The sequence below is a fragment of the Ctenocephalides felis genome, unplaced genomic scaffold (assembly GCF_003426905.1).
Source record: "Ctenocephalides felis isolate EL2017-DRISC unplaced genomic scaffold, ASM342690v1 CF-g0.4_SCAFFOLD_03571, whole genome shotgun sequence".
NCBI lineage: Eukaryota > Metazoa > Arthropoda > Insecta > Siphonaptera > Pulicidae > Ctenocephalides > Ctenocephalides felis.
Genome location: NW_020539725.1, coordinates 19,245,000 through 19,268,173, shown reverse-complemented (window position 1 = coordinate 19,268,173; position 23,174 = coordinate 19,245,000). Strand labels below are relative to the sequence as shown.

Below are 23,174 nucleotides of genomic sequence, written 5' to 3'. Positions count from 1 at the left end.
ATTCAGTATATCGCGATTATCTACACGTTATAGTCTTACACACCCGAAGATGTAATCATAGTGAGGTATTCTAGTAGTTTTACAAATTTTCTTATACAAATATTTATTCAATGTGTAAAACAAACTTTGAATTAGCAATTCTAAAATATAAAATTATGAAGCTGGTATGGTTCTTTAAAAGCTCAGACATATAATTACATACAATAATATTGAACAACCGGTTCTAATGCCATAATAAATGAACGAACGACAATATTAATGAACAAGTTCTAAGATCTCAATTATCATATAACAATTCATAAAGACCCAGACCAATTATAAACTTGAACAAATTAACAATAATGATATATATTTTTTACTTTTTTAAATAACAAGAAATAGCTGAACCAATATTAATATCAAGATTACGAACAGATATTTTCTAACAAATATTTTAAGTTAGTTTAGAATTTTCTAAGCAACGGAAAAAAATTATTTGTTATATATTAACTAGTGGTGCATGACATGGAGCCTTGAGACAAATTGCTGAAATTTCCCGTACCATTATTTTACATTTATACAATTTTTTGAAAACTTGGAAAAAGTTGGACTGTTTTTTTGAATTAGAATTTTGAAATTTTTGAATTTCTGACGGTTAAACATTATAAATCTTGAGAACAAAAACTATAGAAATGCAAATAAAATTTGCACTTATTATTAAAATCTTTATAAAATATCTGTTAATTCAATATGCATATGTCTAATAATCATTTTCGACCGCCAAACGTAATTTTTTTACTTTTCTAATGTATTACCGAAACTTCTAGACCTGCCTTCCCAAGTTGTTTATTTTGTTAATACAAGTGAAATGTTTTTTGACGCTCCCTGTTCTCTCAAAAATTAAATTACCATTTTTGGCATTTTTTGCCCCATATCTTTGAAACGGCTGGACCTGTCTTTACCAAAAACAAATCAGCACGTCTCCCTATTAATCGAATCGATTGGGAAATTATTATTATTCAAATATATAAATTATTAAAATCTGTTAATCCGTGTTTCCGAAATCCTCAAAGAAAATTTGTATTCGACACACGTATATATACATGGAAAAATGGATATATCCATTTTTTTCTAAGGTATGCCAAAATGTTCAGAAGACTTTGAAATGTAAAGATATATTAACATTTTTTTTCGATTTTTTGCGATTACTATAATAACCCTACGGAATATAGGGTAAGTTAATATAAAAAAAAATCATAACGCATAAGACGAGTTATAATTAACAGTCGCCTAAAAATAAATCATCTATTGATTTTTTTAAAAAAAAAAACAACATTTTAAGCAATCTGCAATTTATTTCAATCAATTAAATTCAACATTAACATCATAGTCAATCAATTAAATCGAGTTTTCTTGGAATAGAAGATTGTTAGAATACGTATCCTCCCAAACCAGAACGATAACTTCCCAAACCAGTATATCCAGTGGAAGCTACTACTGGAGTGGTGTATCCGGTGGTGGTGTATCCAGTCGATACAGCTGGAGTGGTGTAGCCAGTAGTAGTGTAACCAGTGGTTGCAACAACTGGGGTGGTATAACCGGTGGTTGCAACAACTGGTGTGGCAACAGTTTCAACAACTGGACTTGCAACAACTGGAGTGGATTTGACGACTGGAGCAGAAACAACGGTATCGACAACAGGAGTTGTTGTAACTGAAGATTTGACGACGGGAGAAGAAACAACAGTATCGACTACTCCAGTGTTGTAGTGATCATAAGTAGTTGGGAATGAGTTGAAATTGTTGAAACCTTGGGATAAGACAGATGGGTATCCATAGTTGCCGTGGTAATTGCCATTGGTAGAGGAGAGCACAGTTGTTGCACCTAGAAAATATTTTTAATTTAATAAAAATTTCGTGTTTTGCTATGATTATTGATGCACTTAAAATACATAATAAATGCCAAACTAAGTTTGGTTGCATTTCAAAACTTTTAAACATTGCATTAAATTAAACCATTCAAAGCTTTGGAATATACGGTTGTTTTCGTTGTTTTTATTCTACGGTTGTTGTTCATATAGAAGATGAAATACGATATTATAATAAAACGAATTTTTATTTTCAGTTGAAAATTAAGTTTAGTAATATCGTAACATTTTTCAAATGTTATTACACTAAAACTAATAACGAATGCATTATAAATTTGGCAATATATTAAAATCACCATTTTGCATCAAGTTTAAACGAAACCTGAAGATAATCATGTTAATCAAGTATTTTTTTATTCATTTTTTTTAAATTTGAATAAACATTTATTTATTTCTTAATGAAAGGACTCGGTTTAACCAGAAATTAATTGGAACAATTCCTGAAAATTAACTATCTAATAAACCAATTATTTGGAAATCAAATTATTAGAATACAGATTGTAAAATCTGATTGAAAATTAATTTAGCCACAACCGTGAAATGTTAATAATATATCAAAACCTAATTATATACATTTTTGTAAGTTTTAAAACATTTAAAACATTTAAATAATTTAATTAGCACAATTTGCTACTAATACGTTTCAAGGGGTTATTATTACAAGTAATATATCGTATATCATAACAATCGGTCAAAGGTTTTTTCCGTAACATTTATAAAAAACTTCGCAAATGAACTATCAAAAAAGTGATTTTTGAAAAAGATCACACTTATAAGTTATCAAGAATCATTGCAGAGTCTTTTTAAATTATGTTCATTTTCAAAATCATTGTAGCCGTTTATGAAAAGATATCAACGAAATGTAAAAATTGCATTCACATATACACGTACACACGAGCTTTCTTCAAACTTGTACAAAATTGCTTTAAATGTTCAAAAGCAGAGGCTATCAATTAATCGCTAATTTATTAGTGCTTATAAATTATAATGATATAAAAATTTAGTATATTAGTATATTTTACACTAAATAATAATAACTAAATAAAATTTGTTTACCTTGGGCGCAAGTTCCTGCAAGGAGGACGATGGCAACAGTTGTAACGAAGGAGTTCATTGTGTTGAGCACTATTTTGTAGTTTCTACAAAACTGATACTGACACAAAACACCAGCGACTATTTATATGCACAATTTTTTGACAAATTTAGTGAAAATCACGCACAGACGTGATTTTTATGGGTTGAATAATATTAGTTAGATAAATTTTAGCAGATATAACTGGTTCAGTTTCAATGTTTGAAAGATCAAGTTATAACATTTTGATAATTATCAATTATATAATATCATATACATTGTTATTCAAAATTGTTTTAAAGATTTATATTGTAATATGAAGTAGTAGTTTAGTAAAATAAGTGTCTAGTCTAATTTATTTTTAATACAAGTTTACAATTTATCATCTGTAAATTAAACAGTTATTCTGTCCTTAAAACTAAATTGTATAACAATTTTAATTTCGTTAGAGAAAGTCGATAAAATCGCAAATATTTTAAGAGTTTTTGATAACAATTTTCATATTTAACAAAATGCATTATACATAATGGATATATTATATGAATATATACATTGTGGTTTCAAGACATTTCGTATGATTTCAAGGTAGTTGAATACAGTAGTTCAATTATTAACTTCCAGTATGGTATATATAGCAATGGGCCGAAAATCAAAAATGAAAATTTTTGCATTTCTCGACGTTTTCAAGGTTTCTGAACATTTCGACATACCTCAGAAAAAATGGATGTGTGTGTGTGTGTGTTTTGTATGTCCGCATTTTTTTGTCCACGTTTTCGGGTGCACGGATCAATCGATTTGAATGGTTTAAAAAGCATTCGATCCCTATTGACAGGGAGATGTGCTGATTAGTTTTTGGCAAAGGCAGGTTCAGCCCTTACGGAGATACGGAGCAAAGAGTGCAGAAAATAAAAATCAAGTTTTCTGAGAGAACGGAGTATCGGATTTGAATGATCTAAAAAACATTCAATTTGTAATGATTGGAAGAAGAGGCGATTAGTTTTTGGCAAAGACAAGTCCCGCCATTTCGAAGTTACAGAGCTAAAAGTGCAAAACATGGCAGTTTTTGTGTGAACTAAGCGTCCGATTTGAATGATCTAAAAAACTTTCTGCTTGTATTGACAAAATAATTGGTTTTGATTGTAAAAAAATATTACATCTTTTATTATTTTTCATAAAATATTCTTGTAATTTTGGATTAAAAATTTAAAAAATTACCCAGGCTAAGCACAGGCTCAGCGACATTCTAGTACAAGTGTTTACCCAAGTTTTCCAATTTTGTGAAACTATTGAAAAATTTGAAAATGCCGCCAAGCTAAGCACAGTATAAGTAAATAAAAATTTTTTGTGAAAGCGTTTAGACTGTGACTATACGGGATCACTTTTTCAATTTTGTGCAAATTAGGCAACTATTTTTTTTTTTAAATTGAATTCGAAATAAAATGACGATTGTTAATGTTCTGGAGATAAATTGATTTATAATTAACTTCCCGTAAGGTAAGTTATTGTAATGGGCCGAAAATCGGAATTGAAAATTTTTACATTTCTCGACGTTTTGAAGGTTTCTGAACATTTTGGCATACCTCAGAAAAAATAGATGTGTGTGTGTGTGTGTGTATGTATGTATAGATACAAATTTTTGCCCACGTTTTCGGGCGTACGGATCAACCGATTTGAATGGTTCAAAAAACATTCGATTCCTATTGATAGGGAAAAGAACTGATTAGTTTTTGGCAAAGGCAGGTCCAGCCGTTTCGGAGATACAGAGCAAAGAGTGCAGAAAATAGAAATCGAGTTTTTAAGAGAACGGAGCATCCGATTTGAATGATCTAAAAAACATTCAATTAGTAATGATTGGGAGAAGGGGTTATTAGTTTTACGCAAAGGTAGGCCCAGCCATTTCAGAGATAAAGAGCTAAATGTACAAAAAATGGCAGTTTTTGAGAGAACTAAGCGTCAGATTCAATTGATTCAAAGAACTTTCTGCTTGTCTTAACAAAATAATTGATTTTGGAAAAAAAAAATTTTGTTTCAATTTTTTTTTTTTTCATTTAATTTTTTGTATATCGAAAATAATAATTCAGATTTTATTTTTAATTCTGACTATAGTTTTATTATACTTTAAACAAATAATTTCAACTCTGCAATTCAGTTTATATAATTCTTATAAATATTAGACAATGTTACAATATTTTTAATAATCTATTTGAAAACATTCAATATTCCTCGAACATTTCGTTACGGTACGGGAAGTTCCAGCAATTTGCCTTAAGGCACGATGCCACCCATCCCACTAGTTTACAATTGATTTGCTCAGATATAAAAAGATAGCAAAAATAATGAACGTTACAGTATTTGTAATAATATATTTGAAAACGTTTAAAATTTCTCGAATATTTCATTACGGTACGGGAAGTTCCAGCAAGTTGCCTTAAGGCACGATGCCATACACCACTAGTTAAAATTAATTTTGATCTAAAAAAAATTTAGTTGAATGTCAGGTCAAAAGTTGAGAGAAAAATACCTACCGACCTAATATAGTATAATTACATATAATACTTTTATTTTGCTATATTTTATTGTTTTTTTCCTTCGTTTTTGTTTTTAGTTCTTTTATTATCATATTTTTAATTAGTAGATACGTCACTCTGCTTAATGTAACTATATATACAGATGAACTAGTGGTGCATGGCATCGTGCCTTGAGGCAAATTGCTGGAACTTTCCGTTTTGTAATTAAACATTCGAGAAATGAAAATAATCAATGATTGTTTTAAATAATTTTAAATAGGTTTTTTATTATAAATACATACTGTAAACTTAATATATAAACAAATATTTATATTTATTATTAGTAATTATTCTCGGTTACATGTTTTATGTTACATAGCAACTTAAAGATAAAATTAATTAAATGCACTTAAAATAGAATATCAATGAAGTCAAACTAATGTTATTTCGACTGTGCCTCGTTGACAATTTCTCTAATAAACATTTTTGACCGCCAAATGACGTTTTTTTATTTTTTTTTTTATTGAGAGTCCATAAGCACTAGACCCGCCTTTCCAAAAATTTGAACAGTGTGTTGCTTAGTGAATACAAATAAAATGTTTTTTGAATTATTCAAATCGAACGCTCCATTCTCTTAAAAACTAATTTACCGTTTTTGGCACTTTTTGCCCAATATCTTCGGAACGGTTACACCTGCCTTCGCCAAAAACTAATCAGCATGTCTTCTTATCAATACGAATCGAATGGTTTTAGAATTATTCAAATCGGTTGATCGGTGTTCCCGAAATCGTCGACGAAAATTTGTATCCGGACACACACACATACACGCACACACACATACACGCAGACACACGCACATACATACTTTTTTTTTTTTATTAATTTGCTTTTTTTTAATTAATTTTTTCTAAGGTATGCCAAAATGTTCAGAAGGTTTTGAAACGTAAAGATATATAAAAATTTTCATTTTCGATTTTTTTGCTATTACTATAACTTGCCCTACGGGAAGTTAATTATTGCCAAAACTGCTAGACAACTATTATTATTGTCAATACAAGTAAAATGTTTTTTTAATCATTCACATCGGTCGCAAAAGCTAAATTACCATATTTGGTACTTTTTGCTCAGTATCTTAAAACGAATCAGTGCGTCTGCCCATTAATTCGAATCGAATTATTTTTTAAGTATTCAAATACGTTAATTCGTGTTCCCGAAATCGTCGACGAAAATTTGTATCGAATTTTTTTCTAAGGTATGCCAAAATGTTCAGTATGCTTTCAAATGTGAAGATTTATAAAACAAGTTATTTTCGTTTTTTTGCAATTACTATAAATTTGAAAAAAGTATAATGCATAAGACAAATTATTATTAACAGTGACCTAAAAATAAATTATCTATTAATTTATCAAAATGCCACTAAATTTGAAAAAAAACAACATTTTTAGCAATCTGCAATTTATTTCCATCAATTAAATTCAACATTAACATCATAGCCAAATCATTTAAATCGAATTTTCTTAGAATAGTAGATTATTAGAATAGGTATCCTCCCAAACCAGAACGATAACCTCCCAAACCAGTATATCCAGTAGAAGCTACTACTGGAGTGGTGTATCCAGTGGTGGTGTATCCAGTTGATACAGCTGGAGTGGTGTAGCCAGTAGTGGTGTAACCGGTGGTTGCGACAACTGGGGTGGTATAACCGGTGGTTGCAACAACTGGTGTGGCAACAGTTTCAACAACTGGAGTTGCAACAACTGGAGTGGATTTGACAACTGGAGTAGAAACAACGGTATCAACAACAGGAGTTGTGGTGACTGAAGATTTGACGACGGGAGAAGAAACAACAGTATCGACTACTCCAGTGTTGTAGTGATCATAAGTAGTTGGGAATGAGTTGAAATTGTTGAAACCTTGGGACAAGACAGATGATGGGTATCCATAGTTGCTGTGGTAATTGCCATTGGTAGAGGAGAGCACGGTTGTTGCACCTAGAAAATATTTTTATTGTAATAAATATTGATGCAGCTGAAAAATATGATAAGTGCCAAACTAAGTTTGATGACATCTCAAAATTTTTAAACTTTGCATTAAATTAAACCAGTCAAAGCTCTCGGATATAACGGTTGTTTTTGTTATTTGTATATAGGAGATGAAATTCGATATTATAATAAAACGAATTTTTCTTCTCTTTGAATTAGAAGAATTATTTTAATTTTGGCATAAAGTTTCGAACATCATAGTGCAGGACAATAACTATCGCTTTTGGAAATGGGAGTAAAGTTGTTTCTAATCAAGTATAACTAAAACTTAAAAATAATCAATTTTTTAATTTCTGAACAAACATTAATTTATTTGTTAATGAAAAGACCCGGTTTAACCAGAAATTAGTTAGAACAATTCTTGAAAGTTACTTATTTAGTAAAGCGTTTATTTGAAAAATCAAATCATTACAATTATTTAAGAAAATGTGGATTATAAAATCTGTAAATTTGATTGTAGAAATAGTCAAAAACGTGAAATATTAATAATATATCAAAACCTACTTATATAAATTTTTGAAAAGACGTCAACAGAAGGCAAAAATTACATTCACATACACACGTACACGCAAGCTTTCTTCAAACTTGTATAAAATTGTTTTAAACGTTCAAACTTAGTATATTAGTATAATCCATATTAAATAATAATATATATAAAAAAATTGTTTACCTTGGGCGCAAGTTCCTGCAAGGAGGACGATGGCAACAGTTGCAACGAAGGAGTTCATTGTGTTGAGCACTATTTTGTAGTTTCTACAAAACTGATATTGACACAAAACACCCGTGGATATTTATATGCCCAATTTTTTGAAAAATTTAGTAAAAATCACGCACGGACGTGATTTTTGTGGCATTTTTGTTGCACGAAGTTGCATAACAGTTAGATAAAATTTAGCAGATATCGCTGGTTCAGTTTCAATGTTTGAAAGATTAGGTTATAACATAAAGATAATTATCAATTATATAATACCATAGTTGTTTAGAAATGGTTTTAAAGATTTATAATATAATATAATATATAGTAGTAGTTTAGTAAATTACGTGTCTTCAGACTAATTTTGTTTTAATACAAGTTTACAATTTATCATCTTTAAATTAAACTTATTCTGTCCTTAAAATCCTGCATATCAATTTTAATTTACCGTAGGGAAAGTTAATAAAATCGCAAATATGTCAAGAGTTTTTGATAACAATATTCATATCTAAAAAAATACTTTATACATAAGTATATATGAATATACATGTTGAGGTATTTAAGGGCTATATGTCAAACAAAGAAAAAAGAAAGATTTATAAAATAATCTTGAATTCCAAACGTTTCGACATACCATTTGATGTCATCATCAATGGATATTACACTTGGTATTTTACATTTTTAAAATGTAAGTAGTTCAAATTTCTGTGATATGTATACATTTTTAGATGTAAAATATCAAGTCTAATATCCACTGAGGATGACATCAAATTGTATGTCGAAACGTTGGGAATGAAAGATTATTTTATTAATCTTTGTTGTTTCTTTGATGTATCGATCTTGAAAAACTTACTCATATATATGCTTATATATATATATATATATATATATATATATATATATATATATTAGGGTGGTCCTTAATATGAACATTTTCAAATTTGCTCCCAAGGGTTCAAATAGTTCCAAATTGATAAAAAACATTTCTCTGAAAGTAGACAATGCGCAATTCAATCAAACTTCGTATGGAAATAGCATGTAAAAATTTTTGAAAATTAAAAAAAGATTTTAGGTATAACTTAGCGACAAATGAAATAAAAGTGAAAATTAGTGTCATTTTTTTATTGAAAATTCGACGTTCTGCAAAATTTTTGAATTTTTTTTCATGTTATTTCCATACAAATCTTTGAATTGCGCTCTATCTAAAAGACAATATTAAAAGCTAAAACTTTCATATATATATATAACGTGTGTACCAGAACTCAACATCAAGCCAAAACTAGTATACTATCATGAAGAAAGTAGAAAAAATTATCTCGTGTAGTTTGAAAATTATGAGCTTTTAACCCTAGGTTAGAGTTTTGGTAAACTTGTGATCAGTTTTTGATTATTGTGGTTAAATTTGTATTATTTTTGTTCATTTAAACTATAGAACCGTAACCGTAAATAAAATTTCTAGTTCCATAGTTTAAAATAATGTGACAATTGCCCCAAGTTTTCTAGAATTAAGACTATTTGTTATAACATGAATTCTAAATTTTTAAAATTAATCGTTACATACATACATAATATATATATATATATATATATATATATTATATATATAATATTATGTATATATGTGTGTATGTGCAACATAGTTGTTCATTTTCATAAGCCCTACTAACAGAGTATTTTCGCATAAATTACTAAGCATAAATATTCCCAAATGTTGACATTATAATAGCTTTGGAGTATATATTATATTAAGAGCAACAAGACTACAGATTGCATCCCCTAGATAGAATCAAATATTCTCTTCATCTCCAAATACAAGTTAAGCAAATACACGTATGGTATAAAGTAAACGCCCAATATTCCAACTATATATCCTATAAAGCGTTGTACACGAGCAAATTATAGCGAACAATGTAATTTGCATTTAAGACATCATCTTTGACATCATGAGAGAGATTTGTGATGCGAGGAAGGTAAATCTTACCGATCAAACCATAACTAATTGGGATTGTATGTAATTGAAATCCTCAGTACAAACTTTGACGTGTAGTTCTCATTCATCAACAGATTTAGGTAATAAAACTAATGAAATGAAAATGAAAAATCACGTAGGTAGGAATTTGTTTCATACATTGCATGTCTAAAGTTCATATTTCAGATAATTCATTTAATTTGACATCATCGAATAAGTTTCAAATCCATTAGAACTAATTAATCAAGTAATATCAAACACAAAAATAAATAAAAATTCATTTAAACCTCGTTCTTGACCCAATAAAATCCAGGAATAACATTAAGTATTTTATTTTTGTTCTATAAATATGACTATCAAAATATGACTATTAAGAATTATTGTTATCTTGTTGCTTAGTTTTTATTACAGTTTATAAATTATGTTATCGAAGTGATAGACTATTGTCAAAATTATCAAAAATCTAATTCTAATTAATAAACTAAATAAGTGGGGTGTATGGCATCGTGCCTTAAGGCAAATTGCTGGAACTTCCCGTACCGTAACGAAATGTTCGACGAATACTGAATGTTTTCAAATAGATTATTATAAATATTGTAACATTGTCTAATATTTACAAGAATTATGTAAACTGAATTGCAAAATTGAAATTATTTGTTTAAAGTATATTAAAACTATAGTCAAAATTGAAAATAAAATCTGAATTATTTTCGATATACAAAAAAAAAATGTTTTTTTGAAAGAAAATAAGTTGAAACAAAATTTTTTTTTTTCAAAATCAATTATTTTGTTAAGACAAGCAGAAAGTTCTTTAAATCATTTAAATCGGACTCTTAGTTGGCTGGGCCTGCTTTTGCCAAAAACTAATAAACAGTTCCCCCAATCATTAACAATTGAATGTTTTTAGATCATTCAAATCGGATGCTCCGTTCTCTAAAAAACTCGATTACTATTTTCTGCACTCTTTGCTCTTTATCTCCGTAACTGCTGGACCTGCCTTTGCCTAAAACTAATCAGCTCATCTCACTATCAATAGGAATCGAATGTTTTTTTAACCATTCATATCAGTTGATCCGTGCGCCCGAAAACGTGACTGGAAATTTGTATCCATACATACATACACACACATACACACACATCCATTTTTTCTGAGGTATGCCAAAATGTTCAGAAACCTTCAAGACGTCGAGAAATGTAAAAATTTTCAATTTCGAATTTCGGCTCATTACAATAACTTACTCTACTGGGTTAATAAAAAATTCTTGGCTCTGAAATATAAATTGATCGTATATAGTATAGAAAAGCTTGTACTATTAGTAAATATACTCGTACTAGAACGATTTTAAGTTTATTTTTGAAATCATAATCTTTTTAAAACTGCATTAGTAAAGGTATTGCCATAGTTTAGCACAAATTATATTCTTTAAAAAAATAAAGTTTTAAATTTATAATTTTTTTATATTTCTGAAAACCTCAATACTTGGATACAGTAGTTTTCAATTAAAACCTATGCAATATTATACTGGTTTTAATTTGTCGTTTAGTATGAACATCAAACAAACTATATCTATTAATAACTATTATCAAACTATATATTTTTGTAGCTCATTATAATCTAACCGATGAAAATGGGTTTAATGCCCGTTAGAGACATCCTGATATTGGGCAGTAGATAAATTTATTCCCAAATAAAAATAACTCTTTCAAAGTATTACTGCATGTATTTAAATATTAAATTATTTCTAATAATAAAAAGCGATCAAATATAGATAGGTTAACCATTGAATTATCATCTAAATACAGTTTGATAAAAAAATTTGATCATAATAACGCATAGTGTGGAGGTTTTGATTGCTGTTGAAAATTAAGGCATAAAAAAATGAAAAAAAAAATTTAGGAATATTTCAGCTTTGAATTCAGATTTTCATCTGTCCTTAGCAGATCCAATAATTTCATAATGTAACATAGTAATTAGTTTTATTAAACTAATTGCAAGGGAAATTTTGCCTTTAGGCAAGATAATTGACTTAACAATATTAATTGAGATTAGTCAACTTTTCAAATTATGATGATAAAACTTTTTATGACAAGGCCCATTATTACGTTGAACTTTTTTGGTTTTTTATTATAAACCACTTAAAATTTGAAATCGGTGCAGCCGTTTCGAAAAACCATCGACGCAAGACTAACTTTAAATTGAAACACCGATAAAACATAAAACTAGCTGTAAGTGGAATTCTGTCTTGAGGCAATTATGGCATCGTGCCTTAAGGCAAATTGCTGAAACTTCCCGTACCGTAACGAAATGTTTGAGGAATACTGAATGTTTTCAAATAGATTATTATAAATATTGTAACATTGTCTAATATTTATGAGAATTCTATAAACTGAATTCCAGAGTTAAAATTATTTGTACTTGTACTTTGTATTAGAACTATAGTCAGAATTAAAAATAAAATCTGAAATATTTTCGATATACAAAAAACTAAAAAAAAAAGAAAAAAAAAATTGGAACAAATTTTTTTTCCAAAATCAATTATTTTGTTAAGACAAGCAGAAAGTTTTTTGAATCATTTAAATCGGACGCTCAGTTCTCTCAAAAACTGCCATTTTTCACATATTTAGCTCCGTTTCTTCGAAATGGCTGCGCCTGCCTTTGCCAAAAACTAATAAGCACTTCTCCCAATCATTACTAATTTAATGATTTTTAGATCATTCAAATCGGATACTCCGTTCTCTCAAAAATACGATTTCTATTTTCTGCACTCTTTGCTCCGTATCTCCGAAACGGCTGGACCTGCCTTTGCCAAAAACTAATCAGCTCTTTTCCCTATCAATAGGAATCGAATGTTTTTTGAACCATTCAAATCGGTTGAACCGTGCGCCCTAAAACGTGACTGGAAATTTGTATCCATACATACATACACACACACACACATACACACATACACACACACATCCATTTTTTCTGAGGTATGCCAAAACGTTCAGAAACCTTCAAAACGTCGAGAAATGTTAAAATTTTCAATTCCGATTTTCGGCCCATTACAATAACTTACCCTACGGGAAGTTAATTAGCAAATTGAATTTTCTGGAAAAATTAACTCCTTCGGTAATGAATAACTATTATTGGCTAGTAACTATTTAATATAAATTGAAGAAATCAAATTATTGGATTTCTTCTGATATGTAAAAACAAACACTTTTTTAAGAATTATTTTTTAACTTTCCGTAGGGTTATCGAAATTGAAATTTTTTACATTTTTCGACGTTTTGAAGGATTCTAAACATTTTGGCATACCTCAGAAAAAAATGGATGTGTGTGTGTGTATGTATGGATACAAATTTCCAGTCACGTTTTCGGGCGCACGCATCAACCGATTTGAACCGTTCAAAAAACATTCGATACATATTGGTAGGGAGAAGAGCTGATTAGTTTTTGGCAAAGGCAGGTCCAGCCGTTTCGGAGATACGGTGCAAGGAGTGCAGAAAATAGAAATCGAGTTTTTGAGAAAACGGAGTATCCGATTTGAGTGATATAAAAAACATTCAATTAGTAATGATTGGGAGAAGTGATTATTAGTTTTTGGCAAAGGCAGGCCCAGCCATTTCGAAGATACGGAGCTAAATATGTAAAAAATGACAGTTTTTGAGAGAACTAAGCGTCCGATTTAAATGATTCAAAGAACTTTCTGTTTGTCTTAACAAAATAATTGATTTTGGAAAAAAAATGTTTGTATATCAAAAATAATTCAGATTTTATTTTTAATTTTGACTATAGTTCTAATATACTTTAAACTTCAAAGTATATTAGAACTATAGTCAGAATTAAAAATAAAATCTGAATTATTTTCGATATACAAAAAATTTTTTTTTTGGAAAAAAAAATTGAAACAAAAAAATTTTTTTTAAACAAATAATTTCAACTTTGCAATTCAGTTTACATAATTCTTATAAATATTAGACAATGTTACAATTTTAATAATAATCTATTTGAAAACATTTAGTATTCCTCGAACATTTTGTTACGGTACGAGAAGTTCCAGCAATTTGCCTTAAGGCACGATGCCATACACCCCACTAGTTTCATTTTTAATAATAACTTATATATTTAAGTGCTGATATTTTAATGTGTTCAATCATAACTGACCCTCTCGCTCAATAATCCCTTTTTAACTGATTTGACTCTTATTGCAAAAATTAGGGTCGATTTATAAAAGTTTTATGTTAATGTTGGATTTAATTTGGAATTCCCAAATTAATATAACAAATATATAATAATATAATAATAGTGAGTAGTACTGCTCTAGGGCAGGTCCGTGAGCTGAGTTAAACTCCAACTCGATTCAGGAAAAAATAGTGTGAGAGCTTTCTCATTTCCATTTCAGACCGCAGTGACCGAATGAGCTTATTTTCAATTGAAAGCATATTTTTTATTTAATTATATACATAAAATTAAATAAAACAAAGACATAGTTTTTTTTATAGCTTTTTTATTGCAACAAGAAGAACCAAATTCAAAACATTTTCGATAATTGTTTAAAGGCTAACATAGGCAGACAAGCCACTGTAAGCTGGATAGACTACAGATGGGTAAGCATAGGGGTAGTAACCATAACCATAAGCGGAGCGAGCCTCTGGGTACCCGTAAACATTGCCAAGGCCAACATCGACGTCCAAAAGTTGTTTAGGAGCACCTGAAAAAAATTATTTAGAAAAACAGAAATTCATTATAACCTATTGAAATTAACTGAATGTCATGGCAATTAAGAGCAATTCTGGACGGGGGGCATAAATTTTATACAACTTTAGATAGGCCAAAAAAGCAAACAATATTTTTACTGTATTTTTTCACAAGTTATTAACAAATGTCTTGAGAATATAAAAAATAAATTGAGTAATTCAAAAAGAATGAAGTGAGGGATCTCCAAAAATTGGCATCAGACCATACACATGATTTTATCCCTCCAAATAATTAAAAAAAATAATATGAATTTAAATCTAGAATAATGTCGCAATCGTATGAACTACGGACAAATTAGAATATTTTTTTCACAAAATAGTGACTGTCTTAAAAAATATTTCTTACAATTTTTATACTCTAATTTTTGTAAAATCGGAATTTGGCGACGAGCGTAGATCATACTGAAAAGAAATATTTGAGAAAGACAGTAGAAGTTGAGAAATCATGGGTATTATATAGAAAAAAAGGGTTTTAAGAAAAAAACGTGTATAAAGTTTCGCGTAGGAAAAAAACAGGAGAGAAGAGGATTATCGTGGTCGAATAACGTTAAAATATTTTTTTCACAAAATACCGACTGTTTTAAAAAATATTTTTTACAAAAATTTTTATACTTTAAAATTTGTAAAAATTGAAGAATCGGAATTTGGCGACGAGAGTAGATCATACTGAAGAGAAATCTTTGAGAAAGACAGTAAAAGTTGAGAAATCAAGGAAATCATATAGAAAAAAAAGGGTTTTAAGAAAAAACGTGTATAAAGTTTCGCGTAGAAAGAAAGCAGAATAACTAGTTATAGTTATATCTCCGAAAATAATTCAAATTTTGAAAAATCCTTTGGTATCTATTTTTTGAATAGTTCAACTTTAAAAACATAAAAAACACAATTGTAATATAATTGTACACCAGAATAACCCCTTAACAAAGTGTCAGAAACTATCATTAGATGGAATAATAATATAAATGATTAAAATTATAAGTATTTTTTAAGTAAATTATAAGTATAAGTATATAAGACTTAAGAATAAAACTTGCAAGTTATATTTATATAATTTATAAAATTAAGATAAATGTTACTATTTCTTACCTTGCACCAAAGCAATTGCGAAGATAACGAAAATGCAGAATGCTACGAAGGATTTCATCTTGAAGAGCGCTATCAGATGTAGTTTTCTCGAAACTGAACTGATAATACTGACACTTGGGACACACGAGTATTTATACTCAATACGATATCACAAATTTTCAAAAAATCACGTTTGATCGTGATTTTTAGGGACCACTATATTTTGTTTAAATTTGATAAGATTATGGAATTTCATCTCATAACACAGCTTATGTAATTGTTTATGTAAACTTTTAGTTTTGTAAAGAATCTTGAAAGAATTTCAGTATTATTATTTAAAAACTGGTATATCGATTTCAAGACGACCTCTTGAGTTGTAATAGTAGACTTGAATAGAGACATATATTTAGCATACATATAATAGCATACAAACTTCTTTCGTTTAAAAAAATGTTTTTGTTGAAGGTAATTTGATTTCTTCTAGAATTCTATTCAAGATACGTGAGTCATATGATATGTGGTAGGTACCTACTTACTATACATTTAAATATGAGTCATCAAAAATGTTGAAAATCAAAGAAGTAAATTCAGTTTGTTCAGTAAGTAAATTTACATACAGTAAGTTCATAAATCATTACAATTGAGAATAATTTATCTTCATGAACTTCTTTTACGAATATTTGGTACATCCTACCAGGGATGAATATATGTGCATATGTATCAATTATGAAATTGAAAGTTCACCAATTTGTGATACATTGGATAACTTCTTAGTCAAATAGATTATTCCATATTAAATATTAGCATAAATAATTAAATTCATGCATAAATCAAAATCAAGCTATTCCATTAGCTCCACATCTCATGCGATAACTTTCTTGAACTAGTTTACATATTCATATCGCTAATACGAGGTTCATGTAACAATGTACAACATCATATTGTGCATTTTGAAGGAGATTTTGCCAGAATAATCAATGATATATCTTATAGACTTTGAATTTGTCTTTGAGATGCTGGAAAGTTGGGAGCCACTAACTTAGAAGGAATCATGGTCAACAGCAGTTGATGGCAAGAAAATAAAGTTACTATTTAAGAAATTAATGTTAATGGTCTTATACTTATAAGAAATGAATATTTTGAAAAAAAATCTTACAATATAATATATTTCGAATTTCTTTTAAATACAGAATAAATTGAGCGTTCACCAACCCTACCAAGGTTTTACATCCGTATTATGCATATAAGGCTTTTAGATAAATTAATTTCTAAGAGAAGATCTGCAATGGTAACAATACGAATGAACTCACGTGTTCATTTAAATACTCACAATCAGTATTCCGAAAGAGAGAGTCCCTATTTTATTCACTTAGAATCAATTTGACTTATTACGATGAAGATAGGAAATTGTATGCATATATGGTACTCTCTGTAAAAGACCTCCTAAACATATGCAAAGGGTTGAACATGTTATTTGCATTATTAAAATTTGAACGATATTGCTTATGTTAATTAATTTATTCGAGTATCAAAAGTGATATAAAATGAAGAAATCAAATAATGATCGTTTTAACCACATAATAATAATTTATTGGGATTGAAATGATTGGAGAGAAGGTGTATACTGCTTTGTATTGTGCCATAAGTCAAATATTTTATTGAACTATTCTCATAAAACAAAAGTAAATTTTTAATATTTTTCAAAATTTAAATTCTAATTTTTTTAATGCAGTTCGTTTTTAAATTATTTCAATTTTAAGTATTTTTAAATTTAGTCGAAAACTAAATGATCAAAATGATATAATTCTAAATAAATAATAATTTAAATAAAATTAATATTAATTAGCAAAAATAAAATAGTGATTATTGGTATTATTAATATTTAATGCTTCACCTACAATTTGATTTGGTTTTAAAGTAATCAAATAAGATAGTATAAATTCAAAATAGAAACATAATATTTTATAATTTTCTTAAATCAGAACAAAAATATTCAACATGATTTATACTAATCAGTATATAATAACATGAACAATTATATGAAATGTAATCATATAATGTTGAGAATGTAAATTTTTTTTAATAAATACAAAATGTACAATTCGAAGAGTAGAAGTAAATCCGAAAATTAATGACAAAATTATTGCCTATTTATTTTTATATCATATGTAAAAGGTAAATATTGCAATTTTCGGACTCAATTTCCAGTAGATTTTTCAAAATGAAAACGTTTGCATTTTGGCTTCATAAATTCATGTGATGCATTTAAATTAATTAACATTAGATTTCGATAACTAATAGGAGGAATATATATATTGGTTATATATTAAATAATTAATGCATTATATTGCAATAAATTTAAATATAATTATCAAATACTAGTAATTTTATGTTCAAGACGAAAAAAATGTGCTTAGATTCTGAAAAAGCTGGCTCGTGTCGGAGTAGCTAGCGCGTTAGTAGTAATCCTGGTCGAAGACAACCCCGATATCAAGCAGTATTGACATCAATTGTTACTTAGAAATATAGATCTTAAATCAGATTTTCTTGAAAATAGCTCTCCCTATTCACCGTAATACTTATCCCTATTAGATAAATTTTGATAATCAAATGCAGATGGATCCTTGGATTACCAAGTTACTATCTAAAAATACGACGTAAGGAGAAGTTTTAGCCCAACAGCTTATTGGACACAAGATTGTGATTGCTGTTAAAATATGAGAAAAAATCTGTAAAATGCCCTACACAAAATGATATATTTAATCATAATATTATACCAACAACATACTTCTTAAAAATAAACGAAGAAATTTGCAGATACAATGCGAGCCTGCGTCTCCCCCAATGCAATATATATCTTGTAAGATAAAAAAGTGCCAAATTCTTATTACATCTGATATGATGCATAAGAGCAAATTTATATTTTTTTGCGCCGTGTCGTTTAGAATAAGAATGAAATTCGCGATTCTTTTAATATAAACGACGCACTCGTGAGTAATGTGTCGTCGCATTGACTGAATGGCTCGAGTCGTACGTGTGCATCGTCCCTAATGAGATGGGCGGGAAGAAAGAAAATTCAAATGGCGCGTTGATGTTTTCACACATGACTGTGAAATATAAATTGTCCGGGACATCTAGACGAAATGGATAGATAGCAGTGCTGCACGATGTAAAAGATAACGGTTTTGATAGATCTTTCAGCATAACGATACTATTAATTACATAAATGTGTCATTACAACTAGTACACAAATAATCTAACTCAATTTGATTGTTTTGGGCGGTCAACAGTAGGCAGTGTACGATTGTGCCAGGGTACGGTTATGATAGTCCACATAAATACATTATACTGATGATGAAATAGAGTCCAAAAGGAAGAAGAAGTATGTTTGTTCGAACAAGTTTACATTATTGCATTAAGTCAGCGTCTAAGCGATCTGTAGACAGCATTGGTTTAAGGAGTCAAAAAAAAGTTTTTTGTCCAAATTCTTAAAAAAAAAACGTATACAGATAGATCACTTTGTTTGTTATTTTGCTGTAAATTGCACATTAGTACATTATTATTATCAGCAATTAGTTTTGTTTTATGCGACATGTATTTCACGCCCTGTTTGGGCAAACTTACACAGATAACGAAAAATCTAACTTAACTAAGACAAAATACGAAAGAGAAAGAAAAATTCAATATAAGAAATAAGAGATTTCACAAAGATTTCGTGTTCCTAAATTATTTTTTTGTTATAGAATATAATATTATATTCATAAGCTTTGATTAATTATGACGAGAATGTCGTGTTGGGTCATGACAATTATGTTGTGATGCTGTGTTGTGTTTCATATTTCTGAGAATAAAAGTCGTTATGAACTATTTTGTAGATTATAGCTATAGATTTTCAACCTATGTTTATGCCTTTTTCATGTACAATTTGATTTTATGACTAATCAAATCATAAACTATACTGATTTTAAGATAATGTCCAAAGAGAGAAAGATGAAGAATGTTTGTTCAAACAGTACATCAGAAGTTCCACAAATGTTCAAATTACGATTTAATTGCCTTCTCTTCCTGCTAACTGGTAAATTAACAAAATTCTTGCTTATCAAAAAAGTGGAACAAAGGTACCCAGTCTCTAATACTATATAGGTTCTATGAACAGTTATGATATAAATCCTGAAATTAGTGCTTTTAGAGTGCAAGCCAATGGTTGACCATTATCTTTATGACAAGCTAGTATCCAGAGATATAGTACTAGAATAGATATTATTATGTGAGCCTCAACTACTCCGTATTTAAAAATAGTATTTCAGTAGTTGAACGTAGACAAATGTTTAAATAACATAATTGAGTTTTTTCTCAGCTAGCAGGCAAATTAGCAAATTAGTGCTGATCAAGAAAAATGGCACAACCGTAAAAAATTACCGTAATTGACTTCTCTCTCCCAGCTAATGGGAAAACTAACAAATAATTGCTGATTAACAAAAAGTGACACAACCGTACCCAGTCTCACTAATACTATATAGGTTCTACGAGCTGTTATGATCCGAATTCTGAAATTGCTGCTTCTAGAATGATACCAAGGTTGACACATTATCTATCTGAATATTAAGTACCACAGTGGTAAAGGTATAGGATAGATATTGTTATAATGTAAGCCTGGAATGACTTTATTATAATATCTGTCCCATCCTTTAGCTCTTGATACTTATGATTGTGTTTTAATCAATCCTATACACATTTTATATTTTAGTAGTTTTAGAATAAATATTTTATAATACATATGCTGAAATAATATACATTTTACTATCACATACTGATGATGAGACATACGAGCAGTCTCGAAACGTCTGCAATTTCAAACGATGAATGAAGTTTTGCCCAATAAATCAGAATGTTATGTATTTATGGTGTAGTGGTAGTGTATTATGGAATATATTGTGTGGGCTTGAGCCCACCTATGAATTTTGATGGGTCCCATCAATCTCAAAAATATGATATTGTCTCAAATGTCTAAAAAACACAGCTCGCACTGGAAGCCTAAAAAAACGAGCCTACCCATCAAAAATTTGCTTCTGACCCACTGTTCACATATTTAATATTAATCTACTCATCAAATACAAAATTCTACATATATAGAACTATTCGATGATTCTGAATGTTATATCAAGTGGGTTAAGCCTATAAATTATAGTAAAGTAAAAAGTATAAAGTATAAGCCTATAAATTTTAATAAGTTGACACGTTGGACAACATAGCAAATTTTGAGAATGAATTGGGTAGACGCACAATGTGTGAAGTTTTATTAAATCATACCTTTGATTTTTACCCTTGAGCTCTTGACTTTCACCCCATTTGTTTCGAATTTTTTTCTACTTCATATTCCATTGTGATTTTGTCATTTAAATCGATGCATTAAGTTGAAATCATATGGGTTCTATTTAATAAATAAATCAAAACTAATATGATGAAAAATCAGAATAGCTGATCTCTTATATGCACCTATGCACGACATTTATCAATGTTAAACTCGGACTTTATTGTGAATTTACAAATATATTTTTTATATAGTTTTTTACATAGTCATATGCTAATTTAAAAATAATAAAATTACAAAATCAGAAACTTTTTGCAAAAGAAGAATCAAAAAAGTAATTAACTTAGCATAATTTAAACAAAATACACTAAAATAACATCTACAATAAGAGTGTATATATTCGGGTTTGAAAAGACTTTTGCAATGCCCACTCTCATACTGAAACACAAATAATAAATTATTTAATTCGGAAAGCAACTTTCATCTCACTCACATATTGCCCAAAGGCATTCGGATATGACAATGGTAGAGTTGTACATTGGATTGTTTAATTTAAAATAAAATGAGATTTTCTATCGAAAGCCGGAGAATTCTTTTCTTTGCGATAACCAAATATTAGTATTCTTTGTGGTACCCGTAGTACAAAGAAGATTGCCTCGAGCCCATTCGCCGTCGAGTTACATTGGGATTTCTAAAATCTCCGCGGTCAAATCTTCAAGAGTGATTTGTAGTAAGGAAGATTTAGTAGGAGAGACCGGAGTTTATTTACACAGTGATAAGATTTTGTACAATTAATAATAATTTGAGGTTTAACAATGATAGGGTAAAGTGGAGCTCAAAGGTCCGCGAGTGAAAAGGTCCACCAACAATATCTCAAAACAAGTCATGTTCGAATTGTTTTTAGCCACAATATTTGAAAATAGAGAGAAAATGATGTATAATCAGTAACCTCCTTGAATCAAGCACGTTGCTATCAGGACATAAACGGTAATGATTCAATAACCATAAAAAAAAATTATTACCTTTCGTTATTAGTTTTTGGTTATGAGCACTGTTTGTTTAGTCTACGAGACTTCAATAAATTTAAGTGTATGTTACTTTATAAATTAAAAAGATGTAGTATTAAATTCAAGTTAGATAGAACATATGCTTTTTATAACCTCTACAATAGCTTACATGTTAGTAGGGTAAAAAGGACCAGCTGAACCTTTATCCGGGCAAAGGCGTAAACATGAACTGTAAAATATAGTTTGTATATTTAGCTACAAAAAGCTATTTTACAAGAAATAAATTAAAATAATAGTTGATGAGATTGATATTTTGCATTTTTTTAATTCGATATTGCAGCTATTATTCATAAAATTCCCTTTATTATTTAAAAATAAGACATTAGATCTATTTGCCTCCTGGCTGTCACATTTTACCTCGCTTATGGGGCAAAAATGACCAGGTAACAAAATTTTTAAAAAAATAAAAACAAGATTCTGCAGATGTTTTAGCTGGAAGTTTTACTGAACACAGTCAGATAGCAAAGTCATGTTTATTTGTTATTTGTCTTATTGTTTTTGATGCAATTAGTTTTTGGTTATCACAATATAATTACTCCAAGTCGCATTGGACTTTTATTTAAGAAATGAGTGTGTAGTAAGTTTTATTTAAAAAGTTCGATGAATTTCACAAAACAGAAAGCGGATGGAAAATTTCGTAATTTAATATTTTATGAACATTTTATTTTCACGTGTTTATTCTAGAAAATACTTATGTTTCATCTTGCCTTTGAACAATTATAATCAATGATTTAGAATAAATTTTAATTTCAATAAAAGCAAATTAACTCAAAAATTATGCCCTTATATATAATATGAATA

The 23,174-nt window shown here is 28.9% G+C and overlaps 3 protein-coding genes across 4 annotated transcripts in view; all 3 read right to left on the bottom strand.

The window, feature by feature from the left end:
- Positions 1 to 1,333: 1,333 nt before the first annotated feature.
- On the bottom strand, positions 1,334 to 3,021 carry LOC113386862. Its single transcript, XM_026624623.1, has 2 exons — positions 2,963 to 3,021; positions 1,334 to 1,863 (listed from the first exon to the last, which is right to left on the bottom strand). Exons 1-2 carry the CDS (start codon positions 3,018 to 3,020, stop codon positions 1,409 to 1,411), a joined length of 513 nt encoding a protein of 170 aa, XP_026480408.1. The 5' UTR covers position 3,021; the 3' UTR covers positions 1,334 to 1,408.
- A 3,959-nt stretch (positions 3,022 to 6,980) lies between these two features.
- LOC113384988 lies at positions 6,981 to 8,270 on the bottom strand. Its single transcript, XM_026622778.1, has 2 exons — positions 8,198 to 8,270; positions 6,981 to 7,476 (listed from the first exon to the last, which is right to left on the bottom strand). Exons 1-2 carry the CDS (start codon positions 8,253 to 8,255, stop codon positions 7,019 to 7,021), a joined length of 516 nt encoding a protein of 171 aa, XP_026478563.1. The 5' UTR covers positions 8,256 to 8,270; the 3' UTR covers positions 6,981 to 7,018.
- Positions 8,271 to 14,666: 6,396 nt separating this feature from the next.
- Positions 14,667 to 23,174, bottom strand: part of LOC113384989 — a 101,808-nt gene continuing 93,300 nt past the window's right edge. The window contains exons 3-4 of one of the 2 annotated variants that reach the window (XM_026622779.1): positions 16,017 to 16,129; positions 14,667 to 14,887 (exon numbers count right to left, since the gene is read on the bottom strand). In XM_026622779.1, coding sequence (XP_026478564.1) covers positions 14,730 to 14,887; positions 16,017 to 16,129 — 271 coding nt within the window. In that variant the 3' untranslated portion in view covers positions 14,667 to 14,729. The remainder of the gene's footprint in view (positions 14,888 to 16,016; positions 16,130 to 23,174) is intronic. The other variant, XR_003367958.1, reaches the window with a different exon arrangement.